The following is a 15,324-nucleotide window of genomic DNA, read 5'->3' as shown; positions in this document are numbered from 1 at the left end:
ATAATTTTATTATTATTATTATCTTATTTTAACGTATTCGTCGTTTTAAATTATTGATGTATTGATTTAGTCATGTAAATTTAAATATATTAAATGATATCATGGAATTAAAATTTTAGGGCTCAACTCTATTCATTTGATTAAATGAAAGGTGGGCGAAGATTGGACAGAATTTGTAAGAAGAATATTGTATAGGGTTAGGTTTACGTGTCCTGACTCAAGGAGGAATCTTATTAACTGATACTACTCCTATTAATTGCCGAATTTTATATATAGTTGAGATCATCATAAACTGTACTACCTGATTAATGATTTGTCTAATTAAGCTTAATTTGTCATTAGCATTAGCAACAAATGAACATGAGATAGAATCATGGAATATGCTAATTGTTCTTGCTAATTATTGGATTATTCAGGCATAATTTGAGGTAATTAGCATAAGATTCCTTTTCTTTCTTTTCTTTTTTATTTGCATTAGCATAATTTTTTTTTTAATTTGAAGTAAGAGCGATGAACTATTATTAATTAAAATAAATCGATAATAATCATTCATGTCGAATATCAATATCTAACAAAGACTATTAAAACAATCATATCCTGATCAATAGTATCGAATAAACTAAATTAACAAACACCTACTATTACAGTAGACAATACCTACTGTGTAATGAAAACAACATCCCTGCTATAAATACTATTACAACAATCATATCATGATCAATAGTATCTAATAAACTAAATAGAAGTAGGTAGTTGCATCAAGTTGTGGGCCTTCTCTGATGCAGTAAGGAGTCAGCACTACAACCCAACCCAATTGGCATTACCTACCCATTTGGTTGTGATTTCATTTTCAAACGAGTGTTTGATTTTTTTGTACGAGAATTGAGAATATATTTGAATTGTTTATTTTTAAATATAAGTATATAGGTGTTTAGAAATAAAAATGTGTTCGGATACAGAGTAATTTAACTCAAAATATATAGGCATTTTATAGATATTAGATTTAGAAATTGTAGTATAAAATGACAAAATTGGAGTTGAGCACTTGAGAATGGCATCTTCAGTTGTAGCCCTATAAAAATTGGAAATATGGCACAGAACATTTCAGTAGGAGTTGGGCTGCTGCCATTTCCAAATTCTTAAGCAGTAAAAAATGAAAATGAACCACTTGAAACCAACAACCCACACGAGAAAACAACTGTCGTAATAAAAAAATAAATGAAGTTGATATATTCTATTTATTATTTGGATTTCTTTGGCAATAGCAAGAGAGCGTTTGTAGTCCAACGGTTAGGATAATTGCCTTCCAAGCAATAGACCCGGGTTCGACTCCCGGCAAACGCATTTTGTTTTTCTGTTTTTTGATCTGAAGTTTCGAACATTTTGCCCAGTGTTTTTTTTTTATCATATCCTACATGAGAAAAGAATATATATCCGAGACTAAGCAATGATTTTAATGCCTCTGAAAAGAATTAACTAGTGCAAATGTTTGAGCTTATTTGTTTATCTCTCTGCTCATGAAAGTGAAACTACAGCAGGAACTCAATCAAGCATCTCATCTCTAGTACTAGTTCTTGGCTTACTTCACACTTTATGGACATTAATTGTATCAGTTTGATGCACATAAACATCACTTCATTTCGTTGCAAATTACTTCATACCGAAGAATTTCGACCTCTTTGGTCCTTACCTCATTCCATCTAAGAGAGGTTTCTGTTCAACCCCATCCAAATGGTTGGACCAAATTGCTTAATCAATCCATCTTCAAGAAGCTTTTCAGCTTCAACTTCTGGAAGTGTGACCGAGACCACTCTACTGCATGCCCCGTCGCCTCCTGGTGATGGAAGGATAAGTATCTGCCCTGCTCCAGCCACTGGCTCAATATAGTACGACACACGAAGTGGGCTTGAATTCTCCTCAAAGATTGCAGAATATGAGTCCACGTTCTCCAAATTGGCACATATCAAACATGAACCATTCATGCATGAAGGATTCTTTTCCCAGTTTTCTTGTTCCAACCACTCAATCAAGTCCATAACCTCATCTCTATCTGTCTTTGAAACCGCTTCTTTGATAAAACCGGCAGCTCTAGATAGGTCAGTTTCTTGTATTCCATCTCCCTTCACCCTGTTATAAACCATGCAGTTCCCAAAGAAGCCCTTCTCCAAGCCTAGCACTTTCCGCACGTCCAAACATAAAGACATGTCGACTAAGGCACTCTTCATTCCCTTTACCTTGCTGATACGTGTCCAGAATAGAGCAGCCAGGGCTTCAAATGGGGTCAGGCTCTGTTCAGAGTTATGTGCATTTGTAGCTCTAGCCATGGCAATGCAAATTTTTACCATTTGTTGATTGAAATTTAGTGTAATAGTCGTTTGTTTTGTTTCGGATGCTTGAACTGAATTTTCTTTAGCTGATTTATAGTGGTTGATCGAGTGAAAGTTTCTGTTCTTTTTTCCTGTTCTTGGAGGTGGCAAGGGGTGGAAGAAAGGTGGAGCTATAATCTCACCATGCAGCGTCACATCAGCCCATGCTTTGATCATCATGGCCGCGCAAGTAGGATCAGAGAGTAGATGTGTGCAGCTCAAACCTATTGCTAGTCCACCACCCTCAAATTCAGTGATCTGGAAATAAAGTGAATTCAAAGAGAAGTCCAATTGGTATTCAATCAAAAAGCATTTCTCTGTATGCTAATTCTTCCATACCTGAACATAAAAGGTAGACCAGAAGTATGGCCTGTGAAACATGTCCTCCCAGTGAACTAGCTTGAGCTCTTTTTCTCTATCCACATTCTTCAGCCACTCGTCAATGGTCCCTTCCACTCTTGCTTCTACCATTCTTACCCCTGAATCGTTGCATTTGATCGTCCAGTCTCCTTCTGACGTCCTCAACAGTCGTCCTGTAACTACTGGAAAAGCAGATAGCATAGCAGATATCGATTCTCTAAGCTTCTTAGTCAGTTCTCCAGCCCTTCTCCTTGTTTGAAGACTATAATAGAACACTACACGAAGATGATTATGTTCCATTACTCGATCAAGAATTGATAGAGGGCTGAATTGTCCAGCTTGCACTGGTTTAGTGCTGCTCACCGTTCGTTTACAGATAAATGAAACTTCAGCCATTGAACAGAACTTTTTAGTGGTATCTGGTGTGATATTGAGTTTGTATCAGTATATGCAGCATTTGTCGGTTCTTTATTCGTGGGGGGAGGGGAAAAACCCATCCCATAATTGCTGGGAAATGAATTTCTCATGACTTATTGTCAGTTAGGTAGCATGCCAGACTTTTGTTTCATTGAGTCAAAAGCTTTTGATAAGAGCAATTGCCACAACTGATTTTAGCTTTTCCAACCAATTTAGGTGAAGTTGCCTGCCAAAACATCTCTTCTGCCTCATAGATATACTTCTCCGTTGCTGACTTAAACTACTTCTTATTCTTTTATGAAGTCGAACAATATATAAATATTGGGTTCCAAAAAAACTTCTTAATTCACTCAGCCTTGGCTGTTTATAAGTTGTTTTGAATTTTTTTGTAGATTATTAACTTATTCTGGAAATCCGACGTAATTAACACTAATATTTATGATACATTCTGTCTATATACCCCGTCTCAGAAATGCTGTTTGTTGTGTGTCAATAAGCTTATAGTTAGTCCAAAAATGTCAACTTTACTCTTTACCTGCTACGTGCTACGGGACAATGTCTAGGAAATGAGTCATTTTCACCTCTAGAAAGAATCGAGCCAGCTCTAAGAACGACAAAGAATAATACAAAGAAGGGGCTTTCATTGTGTTCCTTCTCAGTTTCTCAGATGATGCATATGAGAAAAGCTCAAAGCTCCTATCTTGCTATAATATTGAATCAACGTCATTTTCATGTTTGTCCTTTCTTGTAGACTTAAAATTAACCTTCTTCTTATGTATTGTAAGTTGCATTTTTATGAGGTCTCTCCAAGATTCATTTTTCACTCCAACTTTACTCAGGAGAAAATTATGGGAGCTAACTGTTGTGTTTTTGTGAACAAGTCGAATGTCGAGATGGAACTCAGGGTTTTCCTCCCACCAGCGCGGCCTGATAAATACAGGAAAATCATCAGGGTTAAAGCTGGTGAAGTGAAATTCTTGAAGACTACAAAGTTGTGCTGTGAGGACTCAGGGCCCGAACAAACTGCTCACCTGATGATTTTCGTCAGTGGAGTCTACACCGGGGCGACCCTATATCCATCTCATATCAAGAAGTACGCAAAAATCCTTGGCTATCTGGACGACAACGGCCTTGTTGACATCAAAGGCATCAGCATCAGATTTCCCACCTTCTGTAGGCTGATCAAGTATTACAGCTTCCCAACTTTTTCAATACTCTTTTAGTCCAAATTTTGATGTAACTACTGCAGTTAATATTCATATTGATTTAGCTATTTTGTTCTTCTTAGGCGAAGCTGGAATATGGTCCTGTTTCTTAACTGAAAGGTTGGCCTACAGAAGACTATATATATATATGTAGTTCATCACCTTCAGAGTTCTGTATGCCGTTTTCTTTCTATATTCCAACGGCATTAAATAAAGCATATGGATTAATAATGGAGCTACAAGCCTACACGTGAATGAAGCACGGTCTAGCAACGGTGAATGGTTTATGCAAATGTAGTAGCAAGTGTACACCAAGAAGCCCCTGATATCGTATCGGCTATGGGTTCAGCTAATTTGGTGTTATTTCTCTGTGTTGTACGCCTGAAATGGCCGTATTTTCGTTTGTGCTTGTTATTCCGGTGCACTTCTATTTAGAGTTAATTGTGTGAAAATCCATTTATACAATGTGACAAAGAACTGTAAGTCAGAGCAACCAGACAACTATGCTGTAGGAGGACTTAAAACTTGTGTGCATATCCTGGAGTTACATAATCATTGTACCAGTATTACTTTAACTATGTAATAAGCAAGACGAGATCAGGTCGAAAGTAAAGAATGAAGTCTTAAGAACTTATACTGCATATGTGCAAACTTTTGCAAACAAAATAATAAAGAAAAAATCACAAAATTGTATACCATGAGGAGGAAAAAGGAAAGCTAATCCATGTAGAAATCATTTGAATTTTTTCAAGCATCCTATCCAATTCTTGATGTTAATGAAAGCTTCAATAAAAAGAAATACAAAATAAAAGAATAACAAAATAAGAGAAATAAAGCTGTTTGTGTGTGTGTGTGTGTTTCAGAATCTAGAATTCATTAGCTTGCAATTCACAGACAATTTCGGACCAATTTGAAGCAAAACTAGAAATGAAGAAATGGATACAACACTTGTCAAAAGGAACTATGCGTCTTCAGCACGAAAAACTAAGAACCGTATAAAAGTTACAGCAGGCAAATGGCCGCCCCACCTGACAACTCCAGTTCTTTATATAGCGGAACGGCAGTGAAGGGCCCGTCTTCATCTGCAGTGTAGCACGAAGAACCAGAGGGAGCCTGAATCTGCTGAAACCGATCCGCATCGCCCCGGACTCCTCCGATCTTCACTCCTCTTCTTTTAACACTGTAGCCAAGGATATTTGCGTGAATCCGGTATGTGATCCGCTTACTTTGATCCGAAACTTGGGTCAAATAGTTCGCTTGCTTATGTATATGCGTCCACGCAGAGATCTTTGGCTATCAGGGAATGGAGGAATGGAGATGAGAGGTGACCCCGGATCCGATTTGAATCGGTTTCAACGGGTCTCATGTTCACTCTTGCTCTTGAAGTACTCTAATGTAGGGTTTCGAGAAACATTGTTTCAAAAGTTGAACTCTTGATATGATAGAATATCACTTGATTCATGATGATAGGTATAAATAAATCTTGTTCAGGGTTATAGGAATTTCCTATTCATGTGATGCATATTATATTCTTTGAAATTTGATATTTTGTCCGTCTGTTTGGTTATGCTCTGTGTTTTTAAGGCTTGCAGGTATTAAGAAAGATTAGACGAAAAGGAATGGTTACTAGGAAATAGAACAATTGTAGGATGTGTATAAGTTTGAATATATTAGATGTTGTGTGTTTCAATATCAACATACAATATCATCAAATTCAGACAACACATACAATTACTGAAAAGGGGTCTGATTCTCAGTACATATAATGGCAAAAGCTGGAAGGAAGTGGTATACACTGTCACTTCAATATGGATGGAATATCAGAAAAGTAGGGGATGTTCCTTAGCTGCAGTACTTTGCTTTCCTCTTGACTTGCTGCCATGGGATCAAAGAGCCCCTGATCAGGGATTTGTAAGCGTTGCTTTATACCCCCCCAGTCATCGTGAGAACAGAACTTGCTCTGAGGCCACCGGCAGTCTTGTAGACTGATGTTCTTTAAGGGCTGAGCTCAGGTTCTCGATGCCCTATTTCTCAAGGCTTTTGCCCAAGATGGTAACATCCAGAATCGACATGTTTGTGCTTCTTGCACCATGAGGACTTATGGAGTGAGCTGCATCTCCAATCAAAACCGCATTGTCCCAATAGAATTGATTTAATCTCTCACTATCATATATGGCATTCAAGAAAGGCTCTTTGGTTTCACGCATTACTTTAACCAGTTCAGGTATCCAGACCTCTGCTGCTTCATACATCTTCTCAATCATGGAGTTGCTAACATTTGTGGTAACTGAGTTTCCCTGAGTTCAATCATCAAAGTAAAAACATGGACTAAACTCTTTATGTTCAGTTATTATCTATTTTGGGAGTGAACTGAATCTTTACAAGCTTCAATACATCAGGTTTTCGACTAAGATACCTCAATTTGAACCACGAATGTAAGAGTAGAAAATATGTATACCTTAAAGTCTGGCTCTTGTTGATTAAGATACCAGATCCAGTTGATTCTTTGGTTGATTAACTCGTAAAAGATGGCATGACCTTCTGAACCTATGTCAAAATAGTTACAGTTCCCAAGATCAGGGTGTGCGTTCTTGAGTGCCAGTGTGGTTTCTGACTTCTCATTGCCCGCCAGTGTGGTTTCTGACTTCTCATTGTCCGAAAAATCAAAGACCCCTTTCCATGCGCAATAACCTGAACATCTACGAGACGTATCCTTTCAGGCAACAAAACGCTGGAAACCCAAAACTTGTTTCAGAACAAAAACACACAAAAAGCAGTGAGTTAGTTACAAACCTCAGTTTAAAGTTCGGAAGTATTTGCGTATAGAAAGAGATGCAACCATCAGCAGCAACAAGCAAATCACCAACTAACTCGACTGTTTCATCAGTTTGGAGCACTTCAGCTCGCACTTTTACTCAAGTTTTATTGTCGGAAATGCCAAAGGAGAGACACAAATGTTCCCAAAGAAACCTCTGGTGGTAAGGAGTAGTAGAGAGTGCTATGGAGATCAGCCAGTGAACTGCTCTAAAATTGAAAGTCTGGTTTCTGGTCAGCGTCCGTGTAATTTTCTTCTAACCATCTGTTGCTTGTTCCTATATTCAAGTAATGGTATGACGCAGAAAACTTATTTGCTTCAATTCTTTTTCAAGTGATTGATTAAGGTCTAATTTCAATTTTTCCAAAATAAACTTAGCTGTTTATATTCGAATCTTTTGATGGACAATAGTGACTCTCCTTTCTGGGATAAGACGTATAGTTGCAGACTACTGTAAATGTTGAATCATACGAGAAAGAAGCTTAGTGGCTAAAAATTATTTTTTCATTTTATAAAATCAATTGTTTTATAGGCACACGAGTCCTAATTAAAAAGATAAATATTCCCCTCAAGTATCAAACTTCTTCATCACATTTACCACCAAGAATTCCAGTATTATCATTTAGACCATGACCAACATAATTTTTCATTTCTCAACGAATAACATTTCACTTTAACTACTCATCAAAACCGTAAAAAAACCACGTCATAAAGTTTCCTTGTCCATTTTGATGCACGCAGTTTCTGCAGTCCTGAATGGAGAAACGTAACTTACGTGCTCAATAGTCATGGGCAGAATGATCCTTTGGAGGAGTTCAGATTGTTTTATCCACGGCTCGATGAGTTTCAGAGATACCGTTTCAAGTCCAAGCCCAGCACCAGTGGCACAACTATTTGGAGGAGAGCATGTCTTCTCCAGCACCACCACCTCCCACCCAGCAGTAATCAGGGCGTATGCACAAGAAATCCCTGCTATGCTGCCTCCCACAACCACTGCTTTGCCTGCCTTCCTGTTTTCTTCATCTCTGTGCAAACACTGTTTTTCTGTGTGTTTTGACTCTTGAGAAAGGTTGGAATCTATAAAAACCAAGAACACTTAGTGGAAGAGTGCACATCAGGAATTACCATATGGCTGCATTCTCATTGAACTGTTCACACATTGATCCAATTATAAAATTAGTCTGAGTTTAAAATGAGGGTTGTGGCATAATAGCATGTGAAGATTTTGGCAGGTAGCAGACGAGCTCTATGATTTCATTTCACGGAAATCTTTTTGCTTGATTAATTATTCATTGATAATTCTATCATTATTGTATTTATTTCAGTCCTAAATCAAGTGATAGTGACATGCATTATCTGGAATTTATTTCATAAAGTATAATTTCAATCTTTTTTAGAACTTTAAAACCTTTTCAAAGAGCTATGATTGCTTTAGCTCGTAAACACTTGAACTAAGAAAACTTATGCTTTATCTCACAGCTTGATTATCCATTCTGCAGTTGATCCTTATGTTATTGCTTCTAGATTGTATCTGAATTACATAACTCATACCACTTCAAGTTACATAAAAGACAAATATCATAACAACGGTCCACAAGAACGGTAGGTCAATGCTCCAATGGTAGCATACTGTTACCCAGTATAGAAGGAATGTCGTGTAGAAAAGGCATGTTCTTTTGCTGCAGCTCCTCGCAATCGTTTTGGCTTGCTATAATTGGATCAAAGGACTCACGATCAGGAAGGACTAGACCTTGCTTGATACACCCCAGTCTTCGTGAAAATAGAACCTGCTTTGAGGTGACTGGCAGACGAGTAGATTGATACTCTTTGAGAGCGGAGTTTAGATTTTCGACTCCCCATTTCTCAAGACATTTTCCCAGGACTGAAGCATCCAGTATGGACATGTTTGTGCTTCTCAAACCATGAGGAGTAGTTGGATGAGCTGCATCTCCAATCAAAACGACATTGTCCCAAACAATTCTCTCTAGAGGCTCACTGTCGTATATGACATTCAAGAATGGCTCTTTTGTTTCTCGTATTACTTTCACCAATTCAGGTAACCAGACCTTCTCTGCTGCTTCGTGCATGGTTCTAATCATCTCATCGCTAACTTTCAAGGTTACTGAGTTTCCCTGATTTGACCACCAAAAGATACCTTACACTTGGGACAAATCTACCAAGTACAATATGTAAATCATACAATTTGTACCCATGAACAAAAGAACGAGTAGTAGAAAGTGATGGTGTAACACGATCATCATCAAGAAGCCAGATTCAGGAGATAAAAAATAAAAGAGAGGGATAATGAAATCATTTCAAACCTACAATATATCACTATTGTATTTCACTCGAGCTTAACTATTTAGCTCCCTGTCTCAGTTGTCCAGAAGTTTTTATAGAAGCAGGGCTCTTCTATGAAAATTGTGAAATTTATAATCCTACAGCCCTTGCTTGAACAAAAGAATAATACATTACGAATAACATTTCAATATCATGTTTTGGTGGTAGTACTCAAACAGAAATCATTCAGAAATGTAGATTGAAGTTAGAATATACCTTAAGTTGTGGTTCTGGTTGATTAACATACCAAATCCAGTTTATCCTTTTGCTTAACAGCTCATAAAACACAGTGTGAGTTCCTGAACCAAGGTCAAAATATAAGCATTTCCCAAGGTCAGGGAAAGCCTTCTTAAGTGCTAGAATGGTTTCCCAGTTCTCATTGTCTGAGAAATTAAGCACCCCTCTCCATGCACAATAACCTGAATATCTAACAAAAATGTGTATTTTATTTCAAGAAACAAAATCCTAAGTTTCAGTTTACTAAAACAACCACGGTATCGGTCAGTTTAGCTCACTAACCTCAATTTAAGGTCAGGAAAGAAATGCTGACGTATTGAAGAGAGACAACCATCAGCCGCAATAAGCAAATTGCCAACTTCTTCAACTATATCACCAGTTTGAAAAGTTCTACTCTTTACTTTCACATAAGTTTTGTCATCAGAAACGGAAAAGGAGAGGAATATATGTCCCCAGCGAACGATCTCTGGTGGTAATGCACTGTATAGAAGTCTATGCAGATCAGACCAGTATGCTGCTCTAAAATTGAAGTTCTCATCTCTTGTGAGCATCCAGTTGGTCTTCTTCTCCCCACCTGTTGCCTGGTTCTATAATGAACAAAAATTCCAGGCAGAAACAAATGAATTTCCCACTTGAAATCATTCCAACAGTTTACTTTGATGAAATGAAGGAAACAGTAAAAGCTAATAAGATCCAGACATGGCATGTACTGATAACTAGAAAAATTTATTTTCACGGAGCTAAAGCTCTAATGCAAACCCCAATCAACTATATATCAATATGGATATACTAATTAAACGGGTATATATCAACAATAAGACAAAGCATGCATAGTAAATGAAGTATCAAATTATTAAGCTTACACATCAGTACAAAATGCAACCCTGAATTTAAGCAGGATAGACTTAATCAGTTCATAGTGAAATTAGATTAGCTATACTCTCTCCCAGTCCATCTTTGTTTCTTGTTCTTTTCATTTTTCAGCATGTGTACTGGAAAAAGAGGCTAAACATTGCCCAATAATATCACAATCGGCACTAATTCACACAGAAATTGCAAGATAATGAACTTTTAGATTCAGACACAAATTTGACATACCTATAAATTTCTACAGCAGTAATTAATTGGCATGATAAGTTAAAATTACTATAGCAGCCAAACAAAAATGGATACTTGATTAATTCCCCTATCTTATCTCCTATACAAATCCTTCTAATAGTCCTACTACGAGTAAACTAAACCAAGAATTTCATGAAAAATATGAGAATCGTCCACTTCTCCATTAAGTAAATTCTTGAAAGCTTCGTTCACTGACTTGATCAATCGTGAGTGGCAAGGTGGTGAGCTCAAGGATGCCGGGTTGCTTGAGCCATGACTGAATGACGTTCTGTGCCAAAGGATCGAGTCCGAGTCCAGCACCGGTGGCGCAACCCGTCGGAGGTGAGCATGTTTTCTCCAGAACCACCACTTCCCACCGGGCGGCGATCAGGGCATGTGCACAGGATAATCCTGCTATGCTGCCCCCCACCACCACCGCCTTCCCCTTCCTCTTCTCTGCCTTCATCCTGAGCGTTTATGGGTTCTTGATTTCAAGACTTGAGGTGGGAGCTAGAAGACAAGGGCGCAAATAATTCTTTGAGGACTGCACAAACATCATCTACACGTGTGTGAATCAAGATTCTAAAGATTTTTCTTTTTTTTGGGTTTCGTTTTATTTCATACCATTTTGATTTTTCCAGCCTTGTTTCTTTTTACTTCTTCAATGCGTTTGCTTGCTTTTTCACCTAAAATCTTAACCCCACTGTTTTTGCCGTCCAGGACACAAATGCTTTAGATTAGTAAATCGAGAACATCGGTAATAATCGGCATGCTAACAATGAAAGCGCAATTCTGATTACAGAAAATGTTAATTTTGCCATCAACTCGGAATGAAAGCACAAATGTTGGAAACTGGGGCTGCAAGTCATTGTATAAGCATAACAGGGTTTTCCCTATGAATTATAGTAGAAGTCAATAAAATGAAAGAAATTGTAGGTTTTACTGCCCAAAAGAAAGAAAAGAAGAAAACGAGCCAGATAGACACAATAACGACCCGCCTTACATTCCATCGAGCAATATTTATGGTCAGCTAGAGATAACACATACATCTCTGAACCTAAGACGACCTTTTTCAGCCTATGACAGTGGCATTTGTGTTGGATCCGTTGCATGCCACCTTGAGAAGAAGGAAGGTGGTGCTATCTTGTATACATAATGACATTGGGTGTTCTGGCACCTTACCTTGGGTTAGGTGCTGGTGAGTAACCTGCTTATCATCATTCATTCATTCTGACCTTCTCGTCAAATATACTGGCAACATGATGTCTGGTTGAAGTTTTATTTCACTATGTTGTCAACAAAGGGACATAAAGCAGTGTGATGTGTTCCATATGGCTGCCCACTTCTATTATTTTGCAGTCTCTCTTCTTGTGCAATGTGAACTAATTTCATTTCTGGATGTGGTTTAGGTACAAAGCTGTCGAATCATGTGCTTGATACTTACTGAAGCAGAATGTGGCTTTAGGTGTACCTGCATGTACAGACAAAAAATGAACTCTACAAGAAATTTGGATTTGAAATCACCGATACAATCCATAACTATTTATACAAATATCACCCCACCAGCCTGGTATGTTGTTACCAAGTTCATTAACCAATCTCAAACAAAGAAATAAGCATTTGGTGCCAGTGTGTGATTGATTACCATGTTTCAATCTCACAGTATCTGCCTGACAGGTTTTTCGTTGTATAACAATGTCATTGCTGTTCAATTCTATTTTACATATCTAGTTAGCAAAATTGGTTTCAGTTTTGTGTCATTCTGAGCTTTAAAAACACACACAACCCCAGAGAAAAAGGTTTAATTGCTGACCAAATGAGAGCTTACACTCCCCCACTCACCAGATAGCAAGATTGTAATCCTGGAGAAGGTATTCTCACAGCTTAAATAGAAAGAAAATCAATCTACAGCTATATTTTATGATCCTGTTCCTGTACAAAAGGATACAGTGTTTATATAAGCAGATAGAAGCTATCGTCTCAATCTTTACAAGTAAATCAGCTTTCTGGTTGCTATTACCATATCCTAATACAAGTATACACAAGCTTAGCGTCAAGCAATTTATGCTTCAGCAGCAAATGTGAGTTATACACAGCTCCAAAGCTCAACTGATATATACATTGGTCTGCTAACTTGGAGCTGACTTAATGGTTCAATATGCCACACCACCAGAAAAGCTATCTCCGTCATGAAGTAGAGATTCTGTTAGCCAATAACCATCCCAGGAACCACCAACTCTCTGAAAACAGGAAATTTTATGAGCAAATGCTTTGGAGGGGTGTACCACAACTAATATTCAGTTTAAATGGAGAAAGAAAATAAAAGATAGGTAGTAATGAAATAGTTTGGATAGATACTAATCAGCTGATCGAAATGCTTAAAAAATACATTTTAAGAATTTGCAGCTCTCTCAGATGACAGAACCATATCTTTTAGGCACTTCATAGAAACATCATGCACTTGTGCAGGCTTTGGCTAGGAAAGTGCATGCATACAACCAAGGGCTAGGATACACATCAGATGAGATAATTTTTTCTATCTCAAGTTCCTCTCCCCAACACAGTATGGGATCCTACACAGAAACCTTGTTTCCAAATGAAAATTCCAACTCATCTCTTAACATCCATAATGATAATATGCCAGCTCTTTCTGATTGTAGTAGTTGGAGCTTCCAATCAATTCTATATCCATAGAAGAGAGATACTAGGAAGAAAACATGTCTAGTAATCAAGGGAAATCAAACAAACCTGCACCATTGTAAATTGGAATACTTCTTCTTCTTCAGGACGAGTTCCTCGTACCCACACTCGCTGCTTATAGCAATTCTGTTTCATATATGCTGGTCACTAGGAGAAAGATGAGTAAATACATAGGTTCCTAAGATGGAAACGTGAACTGACTGACCTCCTTAACATTTAAACTGCTCAAAATCTTTCTTTCCCGGTGACCAAGTAGAACTCGATAGCTAGAATGGTGGAAGATCCGCCGAAATCTCTCGAACTGTCACATTATCGGTTAGCAACTAGAAACAGAAGTAACATACAACAACTCAGATTGGTATAATGATTGTACAGTTTAAAATGCATCTGCCATCACTGTGGTTTTACCAACTACTGATCGACCTATCTTTAACACCAAAAGAAAGAATAAAAACACATCACATGTAAGTAAAAATTAAAGATGTACTAACCTGGCCTAAATCAAAGAAGGGGCCAAAATAGGTAGATCTCTCAAAAGGATCAAATCCCGCGAACTGTACGAGGACATAACAATACTGTCATGATAATATCTAGCTGAAAAGCAAGAAATCAAAATCAAGCCAAAAAAACAACAAAACCCACAAACCAATGAATTGAATTATACCCTATACATGACTTCAATGCCATAATCAGGCCGAGGTTGGTCATTGAACATCAACGCATCAAGTTGGTATCTCACAGCTTCCTCTGCACTAAACTACACCAACGAAAAGGAAAAGAACTCATCACAGTGTTGTAAAGATGGCAGTATATAATAAAAAGTTTCCAGTTTGAAGCTTACACCCAATCTTGGACCAAAAGGCCTTTTCCGACGAGTTTCAAGCCTGCAAAAATGGAGATTAAGATACTTTTAAGCAATAATGTAAGTCAGCTAAAACTAATTAAATACAGAACTGAGCAAGGCAGGACACATCTAATAACACATGGCACTAACACAGTAACACTGGGCCATTCTTCCCATATTTAACTGAAGTGAAGCAATCGCAAAACAGAATGGATTTAACGTCCTTCAGTTTAGCAGACAATAAGGATTAAAAAAGAAGTATACGGAAACATCCATGAAATAACCGAAAAAACCCCATTTAATCTTTCTGAATGAGAATCTAGTCTATAATCCCATGCTTCACGGAGTAATCGGGTCAAATTTCAAACTTTTGATCCATGTCCAAAAATGCATGGGAGTCTGCAGTCAATCCTTAACTCCTGTTACGGAAATTCGAAAGATTACTATTTTAACAGCAGTCTCAACACGAATACGAATTCATATATGCATACAATAACCAACTACGGCACCCATATGAACATCTCCACCTGAAACATAATCAACAAATTCCCAATCTCAATAAAAATTACTTATTGACAGCAAGCTGCCAAGAAAATCATACATGATACGTAAACAGAGAGCGAGAGATACCACTCGGGGGGAAAGAAATCCGGGACGTCGGCAGCGCAAGCTCGGAAACGTAGGCTCAGAGGCTTAGAAGCGTGGAACTGCACGGAGAGCGGAGACGCAGCAAACGACATCGTTTCCTTCTGTCGACTGGTCAAATGAGACAATACACGGCGGGGAAGAATCAGAGAAGAGTGGCGCTGTTTTGGCGTTGCGAATAACGTTGCCGCCGCCGCCGCGATTCTTGAAATCTTTTCGCGGAATCTTCAAACTATTGCCGGAGTACCAAATCCGAATCTAAGCATGTAGTACTAATTTTATACGTAATATGTCTTT

At 37.9% G+C, this 15,324-nt stretch overlaps 3 protein-coding genes, 1 long non-coding RNA gene, 1 other non-coding gene and 1 pseudogene across 6 annotated transcripts; 2 read left to right on the top strand and 4 right to left on the bottom strand.

Annotated features, from left to right (window-relative positions):
• Positions 1-1,272: 1,272 nt before the first annotated feature.
• Positions 1,273-1,344, top strand: TRNAG-UCC (transfer RNA glycine (anticodon UCC)). The gene has a single exon. It is a non-coding gene; the product is annotated as a tRNA-Gly (tRNA).
• A 98-nt stretch (positions 1,345-1,442) lies between these two features.
• On the bottom strand, positions 1,443-3,878 carry LOC105164822 (HXXXD-type acyl-transferase family protein). Its single transcript, XM_011083607.3, has 2 exons — positions 2,706-3,878; positions 1,443-2,624 (listed from the first exon to the last, which is right to left on the bottom strand). Exons 1-2 carry the CDS (start codon positions 3,120-3,122, stop codon positions 1,701-1,703), a joined length of 1,341 nt encoding a protein of 446 aa, XP_011081909.1. The 5' UTR covers positions 3,123-3,878; the 3' UTR covers positions 1,443-1,700.
• A 23-nt stretch (positions 3,879-3,901) lies between these two features.
• LOC105164823 (uncharacterized) lies at positions 3,902-5,915 on the top strand. Its single transcript, XR_016066212.1, has 2 exons — positions 3,902-4,329; positions 4,432-5,915. It is a non-coding gene; the product is annotated as an uncharacterized LOC105164823 (long non-coding RNA).
• Positions 5,916-5,998: 83 nt separating this feature from the next.
• Positions 5,999-8,323, bottom strand: LOC105165068 (uncharacterized; annotated as a pseudogene). Its single transcript, XR_016065711.1, has 5 exons — positions 8,320-8,323; positions 7,939-8,258; positions 7,142-7,440; positions 6,807-7,047; positions 5,999-6,645 (listed from the first exon to the last, which is right to left on the bottom strand). The product of XR_016065711.1 is annotated as an uncharacterized LOC105165068 (transcript).
• A 324-nt stretch (positions 8,324-8,647) lies between these two features.
• LOC105164824 (uncharacterized) lies at positions 8,648-12,816 on the bottom strand. Its single transcript, XM_011083609.3, has 5 exons — positions 12,681-12,816; positions 11,056-12,309; positions 10,023-10,327; positions 9,720-9,930; positions 8,648-9,295 (listed from the first exon to the last, which is right to left on the bottom strand). The coding sequence occupies exons 2-5, from the start codon at positions 11,302-11,304 to the stop codon at positions 8,771-8,773; spliced, it is 1,290 nt and encodes a 429-aa protein (XP_011081911.1). The 5' UTR covers positions 11,305-12,309; positions 12,681-12,816; the 3' UTR covers positions 8,648-8,770.
• Positions 12,728-15,310, bottom strand: LOC105164825 (DNA-directed RNA polymerase subunit beta). Its single transcript, XM_011083611.3, has 7 exons — positions 15,013-15,310; positions 14,380-14,422; positions 14,203-14,295; positions 14,030-14,092; positions 13,744-13,839; positions 13,587-13,664; positions 12,728-13,078 (listed from the first exon to the last, which is right to left on the bottom strand). Exons 1-7 carry the CDS (start codon positions 15,120-15,122, stop codon positions 12,992-12,994), a joined length of 570 nt encoding a protein of 189 aa, XP_011081913.1. The 5' UTR covers positions 15,123-15,310; the 3' UTR covers positions 12,728-12,991.
• Positions 15,311-15,324: the final 14 nt, after the last annotated feature.

This window comes from Sesamum indicum, linkage group LG6 (assembly GCF_026168435.1).
Source record: "Sesamum indicum cultivar Baizhima isolate 11 linkage group LG6, ASM2616843v1, whole genome shotgun sequence".
NCBI lineage: Eukaryota > Viridiplantae > Streptophyta > Magnoliopsida > Lamiales > Pedaliaceae > Sesamum > Sesamum indicum.
Note: the sequence above shows the minus strand (reverse complement) of the source record. Positions and strands in the feature narration are given on the sequence as shown.